Source organism: Enhydra lutris, unplaced genomic scaffold (genome assembly GCF_002288905.1).
Source record: "Enhydra lutris kenyoni isolate GAN:26980312 unplaced genomic scaffold, ASM228890v2 scaffoldscaffold86, whole genome shotgun sequence".
In the NCBI taxonomy this organism is placed as follows: Eukaryota; Metazoa; Chordata; class Mammalia; order Carnivora; family Mustelidae; genus Enhydra; species Enhydra lutris.
Window position 1 is genome coordinate 3,776,048 of NW_019154170.1, and position 24,726 is coordinate 3,800,773.

The 24,726-nt window shown below is 63.4% G+C and overlaps 2 protein-coding genes across 3 annotated transcripts in view; both read left to right on the top strand.

Annotated features, from left to right (window-relative positions):
- Window positions 1–5,442, top strand: part of LOC111161679 (phosphatidylinositol-4-phosphate 5-kinase type 1 gamma) — a 58,644-nt gene extending 53,202 nt beyond the window's left edge. Inside the window, exons 17-19 of one of the 2 annotated variants that reach the window (XM_022525484.1) lie at window positions 328–405; window positions 2,996–3,079; window positions 3,306–5,442. In XM_022525484.1, coding sequence (XP_022381192.1) covers window positions 328–405; window positions 2,996–3,079; window positions 3,306–3,308 — 165 coding nt within the window. In that variant the 3' untranslated portion in view covers window positions 3,309–5,442. Of the gene's footprint in view, window positions 1–327; window positions 2,653–2,995; window positions 3,080–3,305 lie in introns of those variants that run through there. The other variant, XM_022525483.1, reaches the window with a different exon arrangement.
- A 2,264-nt stretch (window positions 5,443–7,706) lies between these two features.
- Window positions 7,707–21,005, top strand: LOC111161750 (cactin, spliceosome C complex subunit). Its single transcript, XM_022525662.1, has 10 exons — window positions 7,707–7,890; window positions 10,288–10,768; window positions 13,229–13,324; window positions 13,790–13,935; window positions 14,808–14,970; window positions 15,053–15,167; window positions 18,476–18,668; window positions 19,254–19,376; window positions 19,494–19,777; window positions 19,884–21,005. Exons 1-10 carry the CDS (start codon window positions 7,724–7,726, stop codon window positions 20,372–20,374), a joined length of 2,259 nt encoding a protein of 752 aa, XP_022381370.1. The 5' UTR covers window positions 7,707–7,723; the 3' UTR covers window positions 20,375–21,005.
- Window positions 21,006–24,726: the final 3,721 nt, after the last annotated feature.

Genomic DNA, 24,726 nt, shown 5'->3' on the forward strand with positions numbered 1-24,726 from the left:
ATGTGTCCCCACACCCGCCGTCAGCTCCCCGTCCCTGGGGGCTTGGTTTGTGTCCCATCCTGTGGATCACTGTGTGAGGAGGCCCCAGGGGGCCATGTCCTACGTGTGCGTCTGGGTCCTGACACTGGAGTAGGCGGCCAGGCCCTGCGGGCAGCAGAGAAGCTAACGGGCCGCAGTGGGATCCCGCCACCCCAAAACTCACCTCCCGCTTGGCCATCTGCTTACCTGCCCCTGCCCAGCACCCTCCCCACCTAACCACCCGCTGGATTCCTCTTGCCTCATCCTGTCCTCTGTTTGCTTCCTCCCCCGCCCGCCCGGCCCGCCCAGTTCACCGATGGGAGGTACTGGATTTACTCTCCCCGGCATCGCCGACTGCGGGCCGTGACGCTGAGCTCCTCAGGGACTGTAAGTGACCACAGCAGGCGTCCAGGGAGCCCAGCCCCCATTCCACCACCCGGGGCAGCAGGGAGCTGCAGGTTCTGGCTGTCCCTCATCCTCTGAGAAGGGACTTGGGGAAAGAATCATCACGACGAGGCTGGTCATGTGTCCCCCAGTGATGTCACTTAGGTACCCCTGAGGTGGGCATTGCTAGGCCTGCAGGCTTACAGCCGGGGCTAAGGGGACTTGGCCGTGATGGTGGGGTCTGCATCTGACCGCAGCCCCAGCCTGAGTCAGGGACAAGTTGGTGGACACTTGTCCTGTGTTCAGACCTGGCTGCCAATGGCTCCCCAAGGGGCTTCTGCCCTTGGGTCAGCAAAGCCAAGCTCTTAACTGCAGGAGAGAGGAGGTATATTTCCATACCCACTTCACAGTGGGGAAACCACGGTCTCAGCTCCCCAGGAAGCCCACAAGAGGGCACGGTTTAGAGAAAACCTGGGTCCGAATTCCCAAGCATCCCCTGTGTCTCGCAGACACCCATCTGCCCGTTTTGTTTGGGACGCTGTGTGGAGATCATGTAGCAATGGTGTTATCAGAACCCGTTATTGTCCTCATGAGCAATAAATGAGGGGCCCAGAGAGGCCAGGTAACCTGCCCAGAGCCACACAGCGCTCAAGCAGGCAGAACCGGTTGAACAGAACAGGCCTGGAGCAGGAGTTTCTCTTCTCAAGATGAGGGCCCTCGGAGGCTCACACGCCCAGCCCCAGATGCCTCTGAGTGTCACTGGGCGTCCAGCTCTGCCAAGCAAACCCAAGAAGTGGAAGCCACTTCCCCAGATGTTCCCACCGTGCTGTGTCCCACTGAGACAGGGATGCCACTCCCCTAAGATGATCCAAGAGCTGGGGATACATAGCAGGTCCTGAGGGCCCCTCATGGGGGGAGCGGCTTATAAAGGCGGCCCAGAGAGGGGTTGTGCCCCCCCCAGGTGTGGGGAGGTGGGAGAAGGAAGGGCGGACTCTGTCGAGGGCACAGCAGAAGCCGGTGGGGGGCCCACAGGAGCAGGGGGGCAGCAAGGGTGCAGGCTGGCTGCAAGGGGCCTGAGGGCTGCAGCGCTGGGGACATGCGTCTGTGGCTCCAGTTCTGTGGGTCCGCGCAGGATTCTGGGTCCTGCTGCCCGCGATCCCTCCGTCTGTCGGGCCGGCTCTTTGCAGAGTTCAGGTGGAGACTCTCTTGTCCTACTTCTGGCCCCAGAGAGGCAGCTACCAGGCTCTACACACGTGCTGTGGCAGCCCCGTGCAGGACACTGGGTGTGGGCAGCCCCAGGCAGGCCCCATCCCTGGACTTCCAGGCAGGCTCCGGTTTTTGTGTGCTGTGACCCCTGTGCTGTGAGCAGGGCCCCTGTGCCCTGGTACCAGTCGGTCCGTGGATGAACGGCCTTCGGGATGTGTGTGGCCCTGGGCCAGGTGCTGAGGCAAGAGTGAGCTGCCCACGACGCCCAGTGGGTCAGGTGCCTTGTGCGGGTGCCCGCAGTCTGGCCCGGGAGGGCGGGTTCTGCAGTGAGAGCTGTAAGAGGGGCAGGGAGGAGCGGGCACAGAGGTGAGGAGAGCCGGTGGGGGCCCCAAGGGGCGGCCAGGGCAGGGGTCCTGCGTTCACCAGGAGAGCACGGAGGCGGCCTACTGGTGCTTGTCCTTCATGAGGCTCGGATGAAGCCACCCGTGGAGAGGCGAGGCTGGAAAGGCGAGGCTGGGCGTCACCATCCCACGGAGGAGGGGCAGATCTGGGGGCTCATTGGGTGTGGCCTCCCTGGCTCTAGCCAGGGTGAGTGCCTGCTCAGGCCACGTACTCCAAACAGAGGCCGGGCAAGGGGGGTAGGTGCACAGGCGGTGAAGACTGGGGGTGATGGGGGTCCCTGGGAAAGAGGAAGAATGAGAAGGGGGCTGTGGGGGTTCTTGCCGTGAGAACCCCAGGAAGGACAGGTGCTGGAGGAACGTGCGCTCCCCGCCCCCCAGGCTGACCCAGAATGGGGCCCATTTCCCTGATGCGGCTGGAGGAAAAGCAGCCCACCCTCTGGCTGGGCCTCTGTTACTTACTTGCTGTGTGGCCGGGGCCTCAGTGTCCCCCGGCCGATCTGTGCGTTTGGGCACGAGGAGATGGGCCCCACCCTGCGCCCCCGACTGCGCTCATCACCCAGGCCCCCCAGGGGAGGGTCCTGCGTGCCCTGCTCCAGTCCGTGGCCCCGGTGCCTACCGGGGCCGCGCAGCAGGCAGGATCTGAGGCTGCGGTGCCGAGGGCCGAGCAAGAGGGGAGGGGACAGCAAGCGAGCCCCGCCCCCGCCCGCCCCGCCGCGCCGGGCCCCGCCTGCGCTCCGCGCACCGCTTCCTGCCGCCCACCCCGCGCGCTGCCGCCGCTCCGCCCCGCCGGCCCCAGAGCGGTCCGGGTTGGGGGCGGGCCCCTCCGGGTAGGGCCGCGCGGGGGCCGAGCCGCCTCCTCGCCGACCGCGTGGGGGTCCGCCTCCTTTATTTCTGTTTCTTCCTTCCTCCCTCTCGCCTGTCTCGCGCCTTCTCGCACCCCTGCTCTTCTGCGCGCTTCCTGCACGTGCGCCCGCCCGCCCGCCCAGCCCACCGATGAGAGGAGCTGGGTGTACTCCCCGCTTCACTATAGCGCGCACGCCCACCCAGCCTCCGACGGCGAGAGCGACACCGTAAGTGCGCCCGCGGCTCGCCGCTCCCTGGCCCGGGGCCTCGGGCCGCCCGCTCGGCCGCACCTGCCCCGGGACCGCCGGGGAGACGGAGGCCGGGGGCGCGCGGGCGGGGTCGGGGCGGCGGCGGGGCCGGGGCCCTCCCGGGAGGCCGCGCAAGTGGGGGTGCCGCCCGGCCCCGCCGCGCGCTCACCCGCGCCCCCCCCCCCCCCCCCTTTGCCTTCTGCAGTAATGTCTATGCAGTCACCGACCCGGAGCCGAGCGCCCGCCGCCGCCGCCGCCGCCGCCGCCCTGGCTGCTTTCCGGAGGCGCTGCCCGCCTACAGGACCTGGCTTCACCGCCGGCCGCCGCTCCCGTCGACTACCTATGCCTGTGAGACTGTGAACCTCCCTGAGTGTCCGATCACGTATTTATTTTGGGTCCTTACTCTTTGCACAAAGACGGCAGCACAGGTGTGCTTTTTTACAAAAAGATTTAAAAAAAAACAAAACGAAAAGGACATGTCCGGCAGAACGAAGTGAGTCCGCTCCGCCGCATGTCGGGCTTCTTGCTGTGTTTGCGTGTGTGTCTCCCTGAGGGGACAGGGCCTGCTGGCTCCGGGGACCTTGCCCCATGGCTTGCTAACCCCGGCTGAAATCCACACTCCAAGTTGCCTCTCTCCTCTTGGACGGGCTGCCGCCCAGGAGGCAAGGGCCCCCGCGCCCGCAGGCACTCTGGGCTCAGGTGTTCTTGGCCAGGCACTGGACGCATGTCCTTGGATGTGGCCAGCTAGTGTTCTGGGGGTGGCCCTCCACCCTGCCGGTGCCCGTGATCTCTCTGCATCTGCTTCCCACCACCTCACCTGCCAGGGGACTTGAGAGGCAGGAAAGGCCAGGAGGCCACGCCTCTCGATGGAGCTCAGGACTGTGGGCCTCTCTGCCCTCCCCACGCCCCCGCTTGGTGTCTCAAATAGAGGACCCAGGCAAAGGGAGGAGCGCTGGGTCCTCAGGCCGGGGGTGCTTCCGGAGAGCAGGGGCGCTCCCGTAGTCAGGCTGCTCAGATGTCCAGTAAGAGATTCTCCTCCAGGACTGGGATGGGCTTTCTCTGTTTTGTTTTGTTGGTTGGTTTAAGATGGTGACTAGTAAGCAAGTTACAGGATAGGTGACAAAATTCTTTGTGAAACAAATGTTTTTGGTTCGTCATCTTCAACAGGAAGCAGCCTCACCTGGGCTCAGAGACCCTACTCAGTCCAGACGGGACTATGGGAACTGACAGCCGGGGGGGGGGGTCTGTCCTGCCCCCACAGAAATGCCCTCCCACCCCTTGAGAGGTGGCACAGCACGGAGGGTTCCCTCTGCCCCCTCCCCACTCCCACCGGCCTGCTCGCGTGGGAGGAGCGGGGAGCTGGCTCAGAGCGGAAGCTACAGCCGGGAGAATTTCTTCCAGCCCTTGCCGTCCTGGTGGAGAACCCACGGATCAGGAGTTTGATTTTTCGAGTCCCTCTTCTGGGTCCCTCGCCTGCTCTCATCTCCCCCCGGCCCCCCGCACAGCTCATTTTGTGCGCCTGGACGGAGCCTGTAGGGCTGGCTGCTCTCTGTCCAGGCTGGCCAGGGACGCGCCAGCGTGGAGCCTGGGGAAGGCAGCCCTGAGAGGAGCCATGAGAACAAGGCTGTGGATGTCCCAAATCAGAAGCAAAATGACGTCTTCTCCATCTTGTCGAAGGGCGCTTCGACCAGATGGCGGGAAGCGTCCTCACCTGATTTCAGACGGCTGTCTGTCTGCATGCCCTGAGTCGCCAGTCCGTCCCACCCCCTTCCCCCCGAGGAGCGGGCCACTGAGCAGGCAGAGGTCCAGAGATGCGTCTCAGGCCTTGATGACTGACAGGGACAACTGTGTCACCCAAAAGCTGGCACTGGAGTCCCCGCTCAGGCCCCCAAGGCCAGATAGTCAGGCACCTTGCGAGTTCTGTCGGAGATGACCGGAGCCGTGCACACATTCCTGGCATAGTGCGCCCGTGCCCGGCGCACCTGCAGCCACTCGGAGCTTGAGGAGCAAGGAGGGGAGCTCTGCTGGCTCCCTCGGGCTCTCTGGAGTGAATCACGGAACAGAGGCATCGCTGGGATGCTGACTTGCCAGAGAAGTCTGCGAGCCTCCCGGATATCATGACATTTCTATTTTTGTGCTAGTTGCTGAGACCCCTTGGGGGACCCGTTTTGTGTTGGTGGCATTCTTGGTCCCTTTTCAGAGAACTGTCACATGGATGCCAACATGGTCTGCAGACTGTGCCGATGGGAGTTGTTGGTTTATTATTTGTGGGGGTCAGGGGTCAGAAGGCAAGACTTTATTTATAATGTGTAGCAAATCCATGGCCTTTCCCAGGCTTCCCCCCCCCCCCCCCCCCCCCCCCAGGAAGGCTCTGGACCCACTCAGCTGTTGCCCACCCCCAGCATAGAAATCTAAATTCCTTCGTGGCAACACCCTGTCTCCCTCCTGGTGCGTCTCAGATGGCATCTCGGAGAGCCTGGGATTGCTGAGCTATGAAAACGAAAGATGTTCCTAGACTGATGAGCTGCAGCTTCCCGGGAGCCCCCACCAGCCTCCATTGTCCACCTGCCCCCGCCCCTCCCTCCACCACTCGGCTCAGTGCAATAGTCCCCTTCCAGTGGGACCCCTTGCCATGGTACTGTCGCTGCAGCCCTCAGTCCGCACCCTGGGCCAGCGCCCTCCACCGCCTTTTCTCTGGTGGCTCAGTTGCATTGCCTGTCCCCCCGCCCCCCCCCCATGTCGTTTTTATGGTCGAACTGATTTCCAAACAATGAAACTGCAAACCTTGTGTGTCTTAATTCTCTCTGGGGGTTCCATGTGCTCAGCCTCCGTAGTCTGGTGTGTGACAATCTGGAGCGCGGCCTCATTGGGCACAGAATGCCGTCTCAAACCCAGAGCTGTGGGCACCTCTGTAACCGTGCACCCCGCTGGCCCCAGTAACATATGCAGCCCCGGGCCCCCTCCCCCTCCCCGCCGCCCCTCCTCCTTTTTACGTTGAAGAGTTCTCTCTAATAAAATCGGGTAATAAGCGTCAACCTTCTTTCTCTTTGCCTCTGTGCGTTCCGGGGGTCTGCTTGGGAATATAAGGACTGAACGAGGGCAGAAAGAAACCTTGGTCAGATTTAAAATAACAACAGTGGGACCCAATGCCTTGATAGCTGTGGCCACCTCCAGGTTCCAGTTGAGTTCAGAAAACGTTGAATAATTTCTCACATCAGTGCAGCCCGGCTCGAAAGAACACTGCCCAGACTTTGTATTGGTTTTGCCAGAGTTGCTCAAAGTGAGTCAAGCGTGGACCCCTTTTAAGGGGAAAACACTTCTCCAGGATTTCCCACTGGAGAAACGCTGCTTTGACAGTGAGGTCCCATCCCGAAGCTGGCCCCTGGAAACCCGGTTTTGTCGTGATGCGGAACAGCACAGCCCCTTTACGGGCCGGCCGTGCAGAGATGATCTGGAATGTGCTTACCATCCCACGCTCACCTGCGCGTACTGTCATCCATACGTCTGGGTCTTGAAAAACACAGGGCCAATCCCCACCTGTCGGCTTATCCACATCCCGTGACAAGCTGGCTTGTTATGAAGGGTTGCGGAGAAGGTCCTCGGAAATCCGTCCGTGCCACCAGAGCCACCGCACAAAGCAACGGGCGCACCTAGCCTTCAGGGTGAGGTCGTGAAGTTGTGTGCTCAAACACTTGAAGAGCTTGAACTGGAACATGAAGTACCATCCTCTGGGGTGGGCTGGGGGAGCTTTGAACAGCGACCCTGGGATCTTCCAGCTCTACCCGCTGTGGTCCTTCCTGGCCACCAGCCCAGCAGGGGCTCCACATAACCACCAGCGCCCCCCTCCCTGCTTAAAAACCCTCCCGTGACTCCCCAGCACCCACAGAACAGAGCTGAACCACCCAGTTCAGATCCCAGTTCCATGTTGCCTCAGTGGAGCTGTGGGAGGAGGGGACTGTTTATTAAAATGACTTTCCATCTCTGGGTCTCAGTTTCCCCATCTTTGCGGGCGATGCAGCATGGTGGTGACTTTGAAAGGCTGTCCAGCCTCAAGGCTATTCAGTCTCCCACCTGGCTTCCGTTCGCCGCCTTTTTGAGCGGCCTGGACTTGAAACCACGATCTCAAAGTTTCACCCCTGCCTGCACCGGCCCAGAGACCTCGGCGGCGCGGCTCGCCTCTCTTTGGCCCCGCCCCGAGGCCCCGCCTCCTCCTGATCCCGCCCACGCCGGCTCCACTTCCCCTGGAACCCTGTTCTTCTGGGTCACGCCTCCCCAGGCTCCGCCCCACTCGCTTTTCCTGGATCTCTCTTGCTCCGCCCACAGCCCTTAGGGCCCCCTCTCCTAGGCGCGAGGACCGACATGGGGCTGCCTCTAGTACTGCCTAAAGGCCGAGCCCCCAACTCTGGAGACGAGAGCCAGGCCGGAGTCCGTCACACGGGCCACGTTTGAGGGCAGTGGAGAGGTTGCGGGGCGTCGGAGCCCCTGCGGGATGGGGCAGCGAGACGGGTTTCCTTCTCCCGGCTCAGGCGCGGATGGGGCAGCCCGGCGCGCGCCGCAGGGGAGGAAGGCCCCCGGCGCGGGCCCCGGATATTTGTGTCAGCGCTGCCGCCACGGTCTCAGCTGATGGGTCGAGATACACGCTCGCGCTCGCGGTCGGCTGGTCGTAGGGGCCGCAGGCAACGGAGCGGGAGTCGGAGCCGAAGTCGGAGCGGGAGCCATGGGCGGCGAAACCGCCGGCGCCGGGACGACGAAGTACGGCGCAGGCGGAGGAGGCAGAGCCGGGAGCGCAGGTACGGTGGCTGCGTGAACCGTGCTGGGGATCCGGCTCCAGCCCTCGGGGAGCCAGAGATCCTCGAATTAGTCAGAAGAGGCTTCCTGGAGAGGGGGACGTCGGCTCAGAGTCGCCGTTAGGTAGCGAGGAGAGCGAGAGGCGCTCCAGGCAGGGCACCTGGTGGTTGAGGGACAGTAGAGGAGCGTAGTGAGCGAGGCGGGGCGGAGGGGAAGTTGGAGAGGAGGTCGGGGCGGTGAGAAGAGAGCGGATCGTGCAGTTCTGTGTACCGTGGGGCAGGATTTGGCCGCTCTACGGAGGGAAGTAGGAAGCCATGGGAGGATATTGAGTGATGTAGTCTGGCTTACCTGTGGAACTTCTTCCGGTTTTCGCGTGGGGAAGGGACTGAGGAGGTTGGCAGGAGTGACAACAGGCAGGAGGAGGATGGTACGGTTGTCTAGGCAACAGATGGTGTTGGCGTTCAGAGCAGAGAGGCAGTGGGAGGCACAGTGGGGAAAGGGCAGATTTGAGAGGGATTTTCTTTCAAAGTAGGGGCGACAACACCTGCTATTCGAAGTGGGAGTCAGAGGAAGGCGCTTTTGGTGACAGGTGGCTGGCCTGGGTTGACTCCTAGGACCTGGGTCTCAGCTTCGCCACAGCCCACGGTCGTGTCGTTTCAGACACCTGTCCAGGCTTGGCTTGAGTCTGCTCCAGCACGGAGGGAGCAGACGGTGCCAGGGACTGCCTCCCAGACCTAGGTTCCTGTGCCCACTCAGCCCCTAACTGGCGGTGACCCTCTGGCCAGTCCCTGACCCCCTGTGGTCCAAGTTTGCTCCTCTGTGTACTCATGATCTCCCTGGGGCTTCTCCTGGCACATTGTCTCCCACCCTGTCAGCCTGTTCACACCGTGGCCACAGTGGCTGTAGTTGATTGCCCTCTGCGTTTGAGAAAGGGGTCATTGCAACCCAGGACTTCCAAGAAGTTACAAGAAGCAAAACGGAAATAACACAGACGTGGTTTAAACCACGGCTTGGCAGCCTGCAGCCTGTGAGCCGAGAATGGTTTTAACGTGTTTTTTTTTAAAAGATTTCGTTCATGTATGAGGGCATGCGGGTACGCATGCATGAGCAAGGGGGAAGGGCAAAGGGAGAAGCAGGCTCCCTGCTGAGCAGGGACACCCCCCACCCCAATGCGGGACTCTATCCCAGGACCCTGAGATCATGACTGAGCTGAAGGCAAACGCTTAACCAGCTGAGCCACCCAGGTGCCCCTGGTTTTTACATTTTTAGTTGGTGAGGGGAAAAGTCGGAAGAGGAATGGTATTTCCTGACATGTCAAAATTTTATGAGATTCTTGAATACGTCCCAAGTTTTGGTGTGCGGAAGTGAAAGCTTATTGGGGTCCGACCATGCCCAGTTTTTCCCACCTGTCCAGAGCCGCTTTTGCTCTGCAGCGGCGGAGTGGCAGGCTCACGTCCTCGGCCGTCTGGCTCTCTACAGGGCAAGTTGGCTGGCTCTGCGGTGAGCCCCTGGCGTTGCTGTTTTCCGCGTGGGTTCAGGTACAGCAGCAGTCTTGTGGTCATCCACGCATCTTTTGTATCTGCTGTTTCCTGATGTTTGAGTTACTGTAATCAGCCGTCCTGGACGTGTAATTTGAGTTGGCAGTGTTAGTGAAAGTTGGGTCAAATGTATAGTCTGCATAGAGACTCCAAAATAATTGGTTTCCATGGTGTAGGTTTTTGACGTGAGCTCAACAGGTGGAACGCTTAACGAAATACAGAGACTTGTTCCTCTACACAGAAGGGCCCTGACCGTTACAGAATCCGTCCTTGTGTCTCGTGTGTTCCATTGCCAGCTCACAGTGGTTTTGGCTGGCGTTTCAGTCCTGCCCTACTCCAGTTCACTCTTGCCCATCCTGTGGGACCTTGTCCTTTAAGTTCCCTCTTGTCACCTTGAACAGATCAGGTCCTCTGGTTTCTACATTTATAGCTCCAGCACCACCAGGCCCCAGCCTACCTCCCTGCCTTCACTCCCTCCCTCACTCCCCCTCATTCACACTTTCCACCTGGGCCTCCTGCTGCTTCTTGAACGTGCCACGTAAATTCCTGCCTCAGGGCCTTTGCTCTTGTTATGCCCTCTTCATGGAGCACTCTCTCCCTTTAGCATCCTCCCCATTTCCTCCTGAGTTGCCTCCTCAGATCTCCATCTCCTAATACTAAGTCACTCTTCTTTGCACTATGTTGTGTCATGCTGTGTGTTTATTTGTTGATGTGAGCCTCTCAAAGGCAGGGACCATGAGTATCACTGCTCGTGACTGCCGTGTCCCCAGAACCTACAACCGCCCCTGGTACAGCAGATGCTATGGAAACATCTGTCACACGAAAGACTGGCAAGCAGTAAGCAGACCTGTGACTCCACAGGTCAGATTCGGAGGAAGAAAGGTGGCAGCGGCGAAGGAGGCAGAGCCCGAGCCCACTGCCGCCGCGCTGGCGCTCACAGGACCGGTCCTCTCAGTCCAATTCGGATGACGAGCGGCAGGAGCAGCAGCGGGGCCGATGGGCCCGCCGGCGGCGGACGCGCTCTTGGTCCCCCGGCTCCTCGGCATCCAGCTCGGCCTCCCCAGCCCGCTCCCAGAGCCCTCGGGAGGTGGCGGCGACCCTGAGCCAACAGCAGAGCTTGCAGGAGCGGCTGCGGCTGCGGGAGGAGCGGAAGCAGCAGGAGGAGCTGATGAAGGCCTTTGAGACCCCCGAGGAGAAGCGGGCCCGGCGGCTGGCCAAGAAGGAGGCCAAGGAGCGGAAGAAGCGAGAGAAGATGGGCTGGGGGGAGGAGTACATGGGCTACACCAACACCGACAACCCCTTCGGTGACAACAACCTACTGGGCACCTTCATCTGGAACAAGGTGAGCCCGTCGCGGTGCGCTCTCCTGCCTCTCGTGGTTTTGCCGCGTGCGCCTGTCGTGGCGTCTGTTTCAGGACATGGGAGTTGGCGCTCGCAGCATGCTTTCTCGGGCGCTGCTTGGCTGCTAAGAGTTTAAAGATTTCATTCATGTATGAATCATCTACGAGTGCGCGCCCTGCCGGCCGCAGGCTTTTCCTGCGGAAACGTTCCTGTCGGCCGAAATCGCAGGTGCTGCGCCCAGAACACGGGCTCAGCTCACCGTGGCATCCCCGTGAACAGGTGCTCAGTCACCTCGGTGCTGACGTCTCGCTCCCGGGTCACTCACCACTAGCGGCGGCCTCGCGCCCAGGACTGAGAGCTGCAGGTTTTGTCGCCTAGCTGTCGGCAGGGTCCCGCTCCCTCCAGAGGCTCTAGATAGTTCCCTCCTACCTCCAGCTGCTGGTGGCTGCTGGGGACTCTTGGCTTCTGGCTGCTTCAGCCTGTGTTGGTCATTGTCACACGGCCATCTTGCCTGTGTGTCCCCTTTCTTTCTTGTAAGGTCGCTGGCCATTGGTTTAGAGCCCAGCCTCACCCCCTGTGACCTTGTCTTAACTCATTCCATCTGCAGAGACCCCGTTTCCACCTAAAATCCCCTTCCCGGGTTCCGAGGTTGGGACAGCAACTCACCTTTCCGGAGGACACGGTGTAACTATAACACATCCCTGTTCGCTGTGGGGAGGCGGTGGCCTGGGGCGGCGAGAGCCGGGCACGGTCGGATGCCGGGGCGTTTTCCACTCAACACGTGCCCTCGGGCCTTTGTCCAGAACACACTGAGCCCGTGCCACCTTCCCGCGGTCCCACAGGTCCCCTGCTCGCACCTCATTGGCTCGCCTGTCCCGCGCACTTGCTGGTGCTGGGGGCCGTGTGGGCCGGCCCTGCGTCAGGGAGCGGGAGAGCCGGAGCCCCTCTGGAGCCCGCAGCCTCCTGGGGGGAGAGACTGTAAATAAGCAGACGGGCCACTTGGCTCGTGTGGAGGAGGGAAGGCGGACGGGCGTCGGGCTGCCGCGGCTGTGGCCTGAGCTAGGCAGGCCCAGGAAGGTCTTGCTGCGGAGCGGACATCTGAGCAGTCTGATTCCTAACGGGCGATTCCTGCCAGACTGAGCCCCAGGGGCGGTCTCTGTCCCCAGTGCTGGCGCGTGGCCGGCCCTCGGTGAGTGTCGAATGAGCGGCTTCGGGGTGGCTTGTACACACGTGCTTGGGCATTTCCCCACCAAGTCGCTCTTGGAGCCCACACCGGCTTTGGGAATTCACCAGGGAGTGTGTCATCAGCCCCGCCGGTGATAAGCATGTGGGGGCTCGGCCCCCGCTCAGCCCTGAGGCCTCTCTGAACAGGCCCGTGGTTTGGGCAGCATCACACGTCTGTCCCCTCTTCCCGGGGCCGCCGGCCGGCAGCGTGGGCGGTCCCCAGGAGGAACAGTGATGCGCGCTCCATGCCGGCCGCCATGCCGCGTGCTCTGCGCACCTCGACTCTCCCTCATGGGGCCTCATCTGCGTCAGGCCACCGAGTTGCTGGCCCGTGGTCTCCCCGCTCACGGGTGGCAGAGCGTGACCAGAACCAAGGTTGCCTGGCTCCTCGCCCGTGCCCTAGTTGTTTCTCTGCGCGGCTGTAGGTGACAAGTATGCTCACCGTTAACGCGGCAGCCTGGGCTGAGGCTGGGGAGAACAAGGAGCGGCCCAGACGTCCAGGGGCGGCCCTGAGCCGGGCAGGCTCGTGTCCCACCAGAGGCACGTTTTCCTGGGCCCCGGGGCGTCCTCGCACAGTCCGCGGGGCCCGGGTAGGGCGGGGGAGCACTCATCTGTGTGTGCGGGCTTAGCGCCTGGCGCAGGCGGGCACTGTGGGGGCTGTCCAACGGCCTGAGGGGTCTCCAGCCTCGTGGGTCTCTAGCCCCGTGCCCTGAGCACCCTCCACCAGACGAGGACACGCACAGGGAGGAGCCATCTGCTGTGGTGCGCGGTGCCCCGGGGGCCTGTGAGCCCCAGAGCTGCCCTGGGCAAGTGTGCCTTGAGTCCGTCTCCTTCCTTTGCTGTCCTGCCTCCACCCACACGCGGTACACGTCTGAGCTGCTGGGGGCTTCCACCCCCCGCCCCAAGCTGGCCGAGCAGGGCTTCTGTGTGAACCAGGGCGAGCAGCCCCCGGAAGCCCCCTGGGGCAGGCGGCTGCTTCCCCTCTGCACGGCGGCGCGCGCCTCACCCATGCCGGAGGCCGCTCCGGAGTGCTGCGTTCTCTCGTGTCCAGTCCGGGGGCGCTAAGGGGGCAGTGTGTTCACGGTGGTCCCCGAGGCGCGGCCGTGGGCGGCTCACTTCTCTCGTCCCGTCTCCAGAGACTCCGCCCAGCCTGCTGGGCCTCGATCGGGATCTTGCAGGGGCGCCTGGGAAGCGGGGCGGCATCTGCACTCAGTGGGCATGTGCTTGGCGCTTCCAGGCCCTGGAGAAGAAGGGGATCAGCCACCTGGAGGAGAAGGAGCTGAAGGAGCGGAACAAGAGAATCCAAGAGGACAACCGCCTAGAGCTGCAGAAGGTGGAGTTGCCCTTGGCCTGTCTCCACGGGTCCGGAGCCCTTCCCTCGCGAGGGCCTGAGGTCAGGGGAGACCTGACTGGCTTACACAGAAAGTCCAGGGGAACTGGCTGGCTTCAGGCACAGCTGGATCCAGGGCTTTGGGCAGTGCCTCCAGCAAACTGTCTCCCTCCACCTCTCCGTTCTGCTGGCCTCTGGGCTCTCCTCTCAGACACTTCCTTCCTGGGCACCAGGTGACCCCGGCTGCCACAGGCAGCTGCGCCTCCCGCAAAAGGACTCCTCCTCTGTCTTACGGTCTGTGTGAAGCTTCTGGCTTCCCTGACAGATCCAAGCCCGGGGCCGGTGGGCTGGGGCCACGCCTGGGTCATCTCCCCCAGGACCCGAGAGAGTACAGGGCAGGACCCACGAGACCCCCTTCTGGCAGTTCTGGCCTGTCTCTACCCCCCCATCCCTCCCTGGCGCCCCCAGGTGAAGCAGCTGCGGCTGGAGCGGGAGCGCGAGAAGGCCATGAGGGAGCAAGAGCTGGAGATGCTGCAGCGGGAGAAGGAGGCGGAGCACTTCAAGACGTGGGAGGAGCAGGAGGACAACTTCCACCTGCGGCAGGCCAAGCTGCGGTACGCGCCGCAGACACGCTGCTGCCTCTGCCCCCCGCCGCCCTCGTGGGCCCAAATACTGGGGGCCCGGTGTGCCCCAGGGCCTTTGTACATGCTCTTTCCCATGCCTGGAGTCTTCTGCTCTGGCTGGTCCTCCTTTCCCTTCAGGTCTCCCCCGAACACCTCCTCAGAGAGTCCCTCCCTCGAGCCCTTCTCCCTTGTCGAGTCACGTGCCAAGGAGACATCTGAGCGGTCTCTGCCGTGCGTAGTGCTGCTGCACGAGCGAGCAGGTGCTGGACCCCGAGCTGGTGTGGTCCTCCCTCTCCTCCCCCCGCCCCCCCGGAGCGTCTGCTCATCAGGCCCCGTCACACACAGGCACTCGGGTGCACCTGAGGCCACACAGCGGGCGTCTGAGCCCCAGGCCTGGCGTGTGTGCCCGGGGAACCCGTTCTGCCCCCTCTCTGTCCTGCCACCTTCTGGCCGCACCGGCCCCCAGGGCTCGGACCTGCCTGGTTCCAGGCACCCTCGGGTTGGACCAGCCTCAGCCTCTGACACGCATCTCCACGGTGTAGCACTGAGGCTTCCATCACCTGCCCCGGCTGCCCATCCACCGGGAGGGGGTGTCCTCCCCGCCCCTCTGTGTCCCCCAGCCCTGCTCCACTCCCACCGGCTGCTCTTCACAAGCCGTGCTTGCTAGGGTCCGGGCCTGGATCTGTCACCTGTCTCGTTCCTGTGCCTGGTACCCCCTCTTCCAGGAAGACTTCTTTGACCACCACGGCTGCAGGCCTGGCCCCTCCCCCGGCTCCCAGGCAGGCCCCTCCTCCAGGGCAGGGTCTTCAGGAGGGGCCAGTGCGCACCCTGGGCTCTGACGCCACTTACCTGCTCCCTGGCAGCTCCAAGATCCGCATCCGGGACGGGCGGGCTAAGCCCATAGACCTGCTGGCCAAGTACATCAGTGCCGAGGACGATGACCTGGCCGTGGAGATGCACGAGCCGTACACCTTCCTCAACGGCCTCACCGTAGCGGACATGGAGGACCTGCTGGAGGACATCCAGGTACAGGCCGGCCCCACCACTTGCGCCCGGGCTCCCGGAGCAGCCCTTGGCCGCGCTCAGCCCCCTGCACGTCCCTCCCCAGGTGTACATGGAGCTGGAGCAGGGCAAGAACGCGGACTTCTGGCGGGACATGACCACCATCACTGAAGACGAGATCGCCAAGCTCCGCAAGCTGGAGGCCTCGGGCAAGGGCCCCGGTAACCCAGGGCTAGGGCAGGGGAACCAGAAAGTGCCCGGCGTGCTCTTGGGCGCATGGGGCTGGGTCTGCGGGGAGCTGCCTTGGTCCAGTGCTGCCTGCCTGTCTTGGTTTCCCCATGTGGGGTGTCCCTCGCTCTCTGGAGGCCTCTCCGGGAGCCACCAGGGGGCAGCAGCAGGTGCTCCGGACCCTGAACGGGTGGGGGCTCAGAGCCCAGCGTGGACCCACCGGCTTCCTTTAACTGCTCCTCAGCCGCCTGCTTTCCTGGGAGTGGCGCCACCGGGGCTTGTTTGTTTGGGTTTCAAGTTTCTGCTGGAGGCTGGGTGTATTTGAGTGACAGTGGGGCTCAGCTCTGCCCGTCTGGGAAGTCCCTGGAGCTCCAGACGGTTCCATCTGATGCTCTCCGTCATTCACTTTCTTTCCCCGGAGGTGGCCTCACACATGAGCTCTGAGGGAGTGAGCCCTGGATCTGGGTTTCTCGTACTTTCTCAGGCAGACACTGGGCCCCCACCCATTCTGCGTCATGAGCACCCTCAGTCGTGACAGCCACAGGTATCCCCAGACATCCCCTGGTGTCCCCTGGGGACAGACTCACCCTGGGTGAGAACCACTGTTCCCGAGGCTTACAACGACTGCATTCCTGCCCCTCGAGGCCACCGCTTCAACAGCGCCCGGTTCCCGGGGCCTCATGGGCTGTCCTAGGCTCCGCCGTCTCTCAGGCATGGTGGTGGCCGAGGACACGCGCTGTCCCCTCCCCCAGGCCTGTTTTGCTCAGAGGGGGTGGGGGGCTGGTTTCCTCTTCTTAGGAAAGGGAGGAATGTCTTCCATCATCTCTAAGTGGTGATTTGTTTTCCTGCGTCCTTGTCTCGGCAGGACACGTCCTGTAGTGACTTCAGGAGAAAGAAAGGAAATTCTTTGCTCTCAGAGATGTATGAGGAGGTATTTCCTTTGGTGGCAGTGGCCTGGGTCTAGAACTCTGCTCCCAAGGGCACCGACCAGGGCAGGTGTGGCCTTGAGTGCGGATCCAGCCCACCAGGCAGCTCAGCGACCTCCTGGGAGCCCAGTTGTCCCTTTTGTCCCCTGGGGATGACAAGACACCTTCAGGAGTGTCAGGTGGGAAGCAGCAAGGAAGTGGTTGTCGTGCCCTGGAAGCCATGCCGGCCCGTGTGCCCGAGGGTGTCGCATTCGTGGCCGCTCGTTGCCACCGCGGACCCCAGGCCTTCCCAGCCCTCCAGCTCCCCTGATTAGGTGGCCCGACTCATTGGAGCCTCTCCTCGGGCCCCTTTCTCCTTGTCCCTGTGCCCTCTGTGTCCCTCGCCCCCGCCTCCCACGGCTTCCCTTCACTCTGTTGTGCTGGAGCTGCTCCTTCTACGGCCCCACATTTTCCTTTCTTGTGCTCTGTGCCCTCATCTCGGTGGGACGCATCCTCCAGGAGTTTCTGGCGGAAAGTTCTCGGACATCATGCGCATCCGAGGCGAAATATGTTTTGTCTCCCCCGTGGCTGCGGGCAGTAGGGCCTTCTCCTTCAGAACACCTGACCCCACCTCACCCCTAGCTGGGGAAGAGTGAGGGCCGCCTCTTGTGTGTCCCCCTTTGCACAGCTCCCCTGTCCAGAGTCCCAGAGTCTCTGGCCAGCCGCTGCTGCGCTGGGCTCCCTTGCTGGTCGCCCCCTTGCGTGGCCGCTTCTCTTCTCCCAGGGATGGCCGAGGCCCCGCTGTCTGCTTTCCCTCCTCGCCTGCTATAGCAGGGGTCCCAGTGGGCTCTGGCTGTCCTCAGAGACGAGCTTGCTTTTCCGCGTCTCCCTTCAGCATGATTTCCAAGAGGCCTCTGCTCCTCTGTTCTGGAAACCCGCCAAACACCGTGCGTCATCTTTACAAATCAAGTTGGACTTTTTTTTCTTTCTCTTGTCAGTAATTGGGAAGTTCCAACTGTGTGATAAGAGTGGGCGTCTGTGGCGGGCCCCCCACTACCTTTCGCTGTGGGTGCTTCCCATGGTGCTGCCCTCTGTCTTGAGCACTGTCCCAGAGAGTCTCCAGTCAGCGCACTGGAGCCACTCCAGCCCCCGTCAGGAACCAGCCGGGCCTTGTGCGTTCGGGACCCGGGACCTGACTTTCTTCAAGCCATGTGGCAGAGCGGGGCTCCTGCAGGGGCCGCGCCACCGGCTGCTGGCTGGGTGGGTCGTGAGTTCCATGTGTGCGAACGTGGGATGCGGCCCCGTGGGCAGGTGGGAGTTGTTGCTGGATTCAGTCCTGGTCCCGTAATGTTTCTGTGCCTGTCACAGACTCAGCCAGAGTCTGGGACCTCCTGGAGACCCGCAGCTGTCTGGCAGAGGGGTTGGGTCTCTAGGTACTGATTCCAGGACCCCACGCTGGTTGGCTAGAGGGACTTGGGTCCTCTGTGACCGTGTCTGATCAGCTGCGACCCTGGTCCAGTGGGAGGGTTGCCAAAGCCAGTTGTTGAGCAGGGGTCGTGTGCTGCTCATGCACGCCTGCGTCCGTCAGCAGCTGCACATCAGCTGCAGGCCTAGCTCGGTGCCAGGGAGGCAGTGTTCCGAAGCCCCACGAGGTCCCCGCCCAGGGGAAGCCATAAATCAGGCTTCCAGGCCAAGGGGAGCAGTCTGGGAGGCAAAATGGACCAGGAGGATCGTGTTGCTGGTGGGAAGCGACACATGTGCAAAGGCCCTGTGGCAGGGCTTGGTGTCTGCTGACCAGTAAGGAAGCTGGTGTGTCAGAGCAGGTAGAGTCAGGCTATGCCCATCCCCACCCTCAGGGACCTCCATCCAACGGCACAGGACATGTCCCTGGGCTCCCAGCTCGTGATGGATGCAGGACAGGGGGACACGCTTGCCTTGGGGCAGTGTTAGGACTTTGCAGAACCCAGGAAATGACCAGCTCTCCTTACTGAGGGAAGAGCCAAGACCAGAAACGGTGACCCACTTCCCCAAGGTCACCAGCCGAGGCTAACAGAGCAGGGTCTTGAGTTCCCGGGGTCCGGGGTCCGTCGGTCAGGTTCTTCCTCTTTGTTGTTGCAGTGTGGGTGGGGGTGGCAGGAGGCGCTCTGACTTGGCCCAAGGGTCGGACCAGGGAGAGGCTGGAAACACCTGCCTGGCTCTCCCGATCCGTGGAGTCAGAACCATCCCGGGTAAGGTCCATGGCCCGGAGTCCCCGTCACGTGTTAGAAGGATCCAGCCAGAGGCGGGGGTGGCCGGGAGGCCGGGAGGAGGCAGGACCCCGGGACCCAAGGAAGAGCAGTGTGGGCAAAGGGAAGGGTCCAGCCCCTGCCCCGTACTGAGCAGCCCATCCCCTGCAGGGGAGCGGCGAGAGGGGGTCAACGCCTCGGTCAGCTCCGACGTGCAGTCAGTCTTCAAAGGCAAGACGTACGGCCAGCTGCGGGTCATCTTCCAGGGCATCGAGGGCAAAATTCGGGCCGGGGGCCCCAACCTGGACATGGGCTACTGGGAGAGCCTCCTGCAGCAGCTCCGTGCCCACATGGCACGGGCCAGGTCAGCACCGCCCGGCCCTGCAGGGATCGGGGTCCCGGGTGGGGCTCGGGGGTCCTGGCCTCCAGCAGCGTCTGCCCCTGTCTCCCGGGGTCAGCAGACACCGTGGCAGGCCCTGAGGCCACCCGCCTCCTGCCCACCCCACACTCTCTGTGTACAAATTCTCTGCGTGTTTGGCCGCACTGTGTAAACACAGCGCCTGTCTGCTGCGAACCGGGCAGAGCCGGCTCCGCGTTCATTCCCCTCTGCCGGCCTCCCGGTCCTGTTCAGCCTGGCTTGGTGGCTCCCAGGGCACACGAGTCCCTGCTGTGGGGCCCCGCCCTTCCCAGCCCTGGAGGGCCGCTCCCGGCAGGGTCTGTGACCGGAGTCCCGTTTTCTCGTTGCTGAAGAGCAGCCCCCAGCGGCCCCCCCTCCGCCGGCCATAGACCTCTGCAGCCCCCAGCACCCTCTGTCCTCTGCAGCCTGGAACGTGAGGACACGGCCTGGGCAGGCGCCGCTTTTCGCTCTCCCCGGCTCCCAGGACCCTTGCCGTGAAAGGGGGTCAGGACGAGGGCTGGGGCGGGGGGTGACCGCCTGGCGGTGTTGCAGGCTCCGGGAGCGTCACCAGGACGTGCTGCGACAGAAGCTGTACAAGCTGAAGCAGGAGCAGGGCGTGGAGAGCGAGCCCCTGTTCCCCATCCTCAAGCAGGAGCCCCCATCGCCCGGCCACAGGTATGTGGCCTCCCGTCCCCCACGCCCCTCCTCAGCCAAGGACCTCGTCGGGGCCCCAGGCCACCCGGTCCCCAACCCGCTGCCGTCCGGCCCAGCCCAGCCCTCTCCCTTCCGCAGCCTGGAGCCCGAAGACCCAGCGCCCACCCCGCCCGGGCCCTCGTCAGAGGGCGGCTCCGGGGATCCTGACGCCGAGGGGGCAGCGCCCGCGGAGGGCGAGGCGGACGGGGAGGCGGTGCTCATGGAGGAGGACCTGATCCAGCAGAGCCTGGATGACTACGACGCCGGCAAGTACAGCCCCCGGCTGCTCACAGCGCACGAGCTGCCGCTGGACGCACACGTGCTGGAGCCCGACGAGGACGCGCAGCGGCTGCAGCTGTCCCGCCAGCAGCTCCAGGTCACAGGTGCGGCCGAGGGGACCCACGCTGTCTGCCCCCAGGGGCGGGGGGGGGTGCGCGGGGACAGGGCCCTCCCCCCACCCCAGCCCCGCTCACAGCGCCCCGCCGGCAGGCGATGCCAGCGAGAGCGCCGAGGACATCTTCTTCCGGCGGGCCAAGGAGGGCATGGGCCAGGACGAGGCGCAGTTCAGCGTGGAGATGCCGCTGACGGGCAAGGCCTACCTGTGGGCCGACAAGTACCGGCCGCGCAAGCCGCGCTTCTTCAACCGCGTGCACACGGGCTTCGAGTGGAACAAGTACAACCAGACGCACTACGACTTCGACAACCCGCCGCCCAAGATCGTGCAGGGCTACAAGTTCAACATCTTCTACCCCGACCTCATTGACAAGCGCTCCACGCCCGAGTACTTCCTGGAGGCGTGCGCCGACAACAAGGACTTCGCCACGCTGCGCTTCCACGCCGGGCCGCCCTACGAGGACATCGCCTTCAAGATCGTCAACCGCGAGTGGGAGTACTCGCACCGCCACGGCTTCCGCTGCCAGTTCGCCAACGGCATCTTCCAGCTCTGGTTCCACTTCAAGCGCTACCGCTACCGCCGGTGACTGCGGGGCCCGGACGGGGCCTTCCCCTCGCCCAGAGGTGTGGGGTGGGGGGTGTCCCAGACAACCTGCCCCAGAGCGCTGAGGGGGCAGGGACCCGTGTCCAGGGCTGACCCCCGCCCCCGGCCCTTGCCCGGGCTGGCCTGGTGCTGCCACGGGTCCGTGTCCCCCACTCACCCCAGGTGGGCGTGCACGACGCCTCTGCCATCACGCCCAGCACCCCGGGACCCGTGGAGATGCTTTCTGTGTGAGGCGCTTGCACCCCCACCTGGCCTGGGTGCTCCCCCGTGTCGGGACAGCTGCGTTCCTGGAGGCCGCCGCCCGGCCAGCCCGAGACTGCCCTGGTGTCCTGCACGTGGCCGAGCTCGGCTGCGGGGCTGACAGGTGCGGCCCCCCCACCCCCACACGCGGCCCCAGGACCGTGGCTTCTGACACCTGGTTCCGGAGACGGTTTCCACCCGAAGCGGGGTGACCTCGGTGCCGGCTCCCCTGGGGGCCACACCCACGTGCCCTGTTCCATCTGGAAACATTTTAGGTTGTTTCTCTAAAATGACTTTTTTTAGGTGGGGGGAAATGTCTTATTTTCATCGAATTGGTCTACTCATGAAGTTGCATGTTTTTTTAATAAACACTTTATTTTAGAATATTTCCAGAGTTCCGAAAATGCTGCGCAGACAGTCTGGAGTCCCAGGCCCTGCCACCACAGGCAGTCACATTGTCCCGTCCTCTGTGGGCGCAGGACACACAGCACAGCCAGGGCCAGAAGACCTTTAACCGCAGCGCTTAAAACTCGTCCGTGGCCGTCCCTAGGGAAGCATCCTGCTATCCGCAGGTGTCCTGGTCTTTGTCTGCCCACGGCCTCCCGTCCCCCTGGGGGTGCCCGACCGGCTCGAGCGCAGATGCTGGGGGCTGAGGAGCTGCTGTCCCAGGCCAGGGGATGGCGGTCTGCGGTCACGTGGACGGGGAGCTCTAGGCCAGGAAGCAGGGCAGGGACGCTGCTCGGCCCCCCACAGTGCCTAGGCCACCCTCCTGACAGGGAACCGTCCGACCCGGTGTCCATGGCCCAGACTGACCATCCCCGGGCCACCGGGCGCCCCCAGCCCTGTGTTAGTCCTATCCCAGGAGCACCTGGCGCAGCCCGGCCTCTCCTTTGTCCTGCCCCGCCTCACGCGCCCACAGCAGCAGCGGGGACGTGGGTCTGGTCGAGGAGCCTCCGAGCTGCGAGCCGGGGCGGCAGCTGGTCCACCCACAGCAGCCTGGTGCGGGGCAGGGCGGCACACGGAGGCACACGGAGCATGTCCTGCCCCTACCCCACCCTGATGCACGTCACTCTTCGAGCGCTGACTGCCGGGACAACCTTCGAATCTTGCGTGTGTCGACGCAGTTGGTACCAGGTGACATCTGGGCCGCTACACTGTCACTGCGCGCAGAGCAGGCCCCCGGGTGCGGGGCTGAGTCTGGGGCACACCCAGGAGGCCCTTCAGCGTAGCCTGGCGCTTGGTCACAGGCTGGGTACGGTGGCAGCTGTGTCCGGGCACCGTCCAGCTCCACGCAATGTTGTCTGTGTCCGTTTGGTGCTTCTGAGGCTCGCAGAGACCCACATCTTCAAGCTTAGACAGTGGTGGTCAGGTTAGGGCCTAGAGCTAGGGGAATCCCACCTCCCAGCTCGCCGCCCGTGTCCCAGCCTCAGTTTCTCCACCTGCTCCCAGGAGAGTCCCAACTCCTCCGTTTCTGCAGTCCTGGCAGGGTGTGGACCCCAAGGGAGGCAGCTGCACCAGGAGGGGAAACAGTGTGGCTCGCCAGGTGCATGTTTAAGCCGGGATACCCAGTCTGAAGGGCGGAGGCTGGGCCCAGACACCCCAGACCACGGGGTCAGGCTGCAGCAGGGGGAGGCATTGGGTCTCGGGGGCCCCAGAAGTCACGCAGAAGGCTTCCCAGAGATGGGGCGCAGGAGCCGGACTGGGCGAGGCAGCGCGTGGCTGCTGGGCAGAGGACAGGCCCACGGAAAGGGGGCCAGCGCGGTGACAGCAAGCCCAGGGGCTGGACTCTTCCCAGGGCCTTGGGGAGCCAGAGAGGGTGGGTGATCTGGACAGGGCTGTGAGCTGGGTGTCAGGGGCCACCCTTGAGGTGGGCTGGAGGCACCCCTTGGCCCCGACCCTCCTGACCCAGGGTCCACCCAGTGCCTTAAGCTGCCCCCAACCCCCACCCCATCCTTTTCCTGCCCTGGGCTTCCGAGGCTAAGAATAGATCCTCCCTGCTTGGCCCCCACCGGAAACCAGCCCCGGGGGGCGCATCCTGAGCCTGGCCTCTGTTCTCACCATCTGGTCCTCCCGAGACTCCCTAGCAGACTGTGAGGGGCGGGGCTGGGAGGGAGGCGGGGAGGTGCCGGAAGCCAGAGCTGTGTGCAAATCTCACCCCACACGTGCCCTTAGATGCCTCATTTCTTCCCTCTGGACCTCAGTTTCCCCTTCTTTTTTTTTTTTTTAAGATTCTATGTGGTTTTTTTTAATCCTTTTTTTTTAAGATTTTATTTATTTATTTGACAGACGAGATCACAAGTAGACAGAGACAGGCAGAGAGAGAGGGGGAAGCAGGCTCCCGGCTGAGCAGAGAGCCTCATATGGGGCTCCATCCCAGGACCCTGAGATCATGACCTGAGCCGAAGGCAGAGGCTTTAACCCACTGAGCTACCCAGGCGCCCCAAGAGTCTGTGTTTTTAAGTGCTCTCCACACACCTAACATGGGGCTGGACCTCCCAGCCCCGAGATCAGGAGTCTCGTGCTCTACCGACGGAGCCGGCCGGGCGCCCGTCAGTTTCCCACACTGCCTTGCAGAGTTGTGGTGCTGCCCAGACTCAGAGCGGGGCAAGTGCCCCTCTCTGACGCCTGCCATGGCCGGTTCCCAGAAAGGACGCTGTCCCTGTTATCTCGGGCAGAGGAAGTGGGAAGGGAGTCGTGTCCCTCAAGTCCCCCCACATCTGGAGCCCAGCTCCACATCCTCTTTCCACCGCATCTGTCTTCCTCGAAATTTCCCGAAGCGTCATGCTCCATTTCCTCCCCAAAGTTTGAAACGTAATTTCTGCCACGGCCCCATGTCTCTGATCCCTGGCACTCCTATTTATTCTACAAAGCCCAGTTCTCACCTTCTTCCCCCAGGATGCCTTCCTGGCTCATCTCTGGGCCGCCCTAAGCCCTCTCACTTCCTCTGGTCCCGGCCTGGCCACAGGGGGCTGGACTCTGTCCAGCTCTGTCTCCCCAGCGGGAGGGCATCCCCGAGGGCAGATCTGATGCAGAATTGTCCCACCACATGGACTAAGACACGGAGTTGCTCTTGAAGAGGTTTTGGCGGGGGTGGGGGCGTGAGACTGCTTGGGAGAACACGGCTTTACACAGCGGGGCCTTGGAGCCAGGGCTCTGGCAGATGCAGAGGAGCTGGGGAGACCCCACACCAAGGAGGAGAAGTCAGAGTTAACCACTGAATCCTCCGCACCTCAGACACTGGGCCAGGACGGGAGAGGCCGTCCGGAAGGACGCTGGGGATGCTGGCTGTGCGCTGGGGCCCGGAGGCCAGAAGGATGGTGGGGTGGGGAGCCAGAAGAGGGGTGTCGGGACACGCAAGGCAGAGCAGGGGAGAGCAGAAAAGCACGTCCTCACTCGGAGCCAGATCTTGCGTGTCCTTCCCAGGCCCCCGAGGACTGGCTGGGGCAGGGCCAAGGCCAAACCAGCTAGCCCTGACCCGCTGCAGGCCCTAACTTGCGGCCAGTGAGGCCCGGGGTCACCCCTTCACACCCAAATCCTGCTGTCCACACGGCTTCAAAGGCTGACCTCAGCTACTGGACCCTCTTTACCCACTTGAGGCCTAACCTGGCTTTCCTCCGCCACACCCAGCCTGTAACCCACTGCTTCTGTGGCTGATGAGACCCTGGCCCAGAGCCCTGGCTCTGGTGTCTTCAAGGAAGCCCACCCTGCCTGTGCCAAGCCCCGCTCCCGGTTCCCTGGGCTCACTCTCACTCCTTTCCTGGGTGACTGACTGGGGCTTCCTTCTGCACCCAGCACCGGGCGGGGTTGGGGATGGAGGGGGATGGGGACTGACCTCCTCACCCTCCCACAAGGAGCTGTCTGGGGGCTTCCCTTCCTCCTCTAGGCCCACTGCCATCTCCAAGCCTTTGGCCTCAGGGGACCCCCTTCCTGGAATGCCAAAGCCTCCACCAGGGCCTGCGGACCTGCTGGGGGCGGGGGGGGGGGGGGGGGGGGGGGGGGGGGCGGCGGCGGGGGGCCGCCCCCGCCGCCCGCCGGCCCGGGCCGCCCCGCCCCCCCCCCCACACCCCCACCCAGGGTCGGTCCCCGGCGGGGCTG

What these genes read in the sequence shown, in the direction of transcription:
- LOC111161750 (XM_022525662.1), top strand. Translation starts at nt 7,724, where the DNA reads ATGGGTCGAGATACACGCTCGCGCTCGCGGTCGGCTGGTCGTAGGGGC. An exon ending in AGGCAGAGCCGGGAGCGCAG is followed by an intron (nt 7,891 to 10,287) that starts GTACGGTGGCTG and finishes GTGACTCCACAG; the next exon opens with GTCAGATTCGGAGGAAGAAA. An exon ending in CTGCGGCAGGCCAAGCTGCG is followed by an intron (nt 13,936 to 14,807) that starts GTACGCGCCGCA and finishes GCTCCCTGGCAG; the next exon opens with CTCCAAGATCCGCATCCGGG.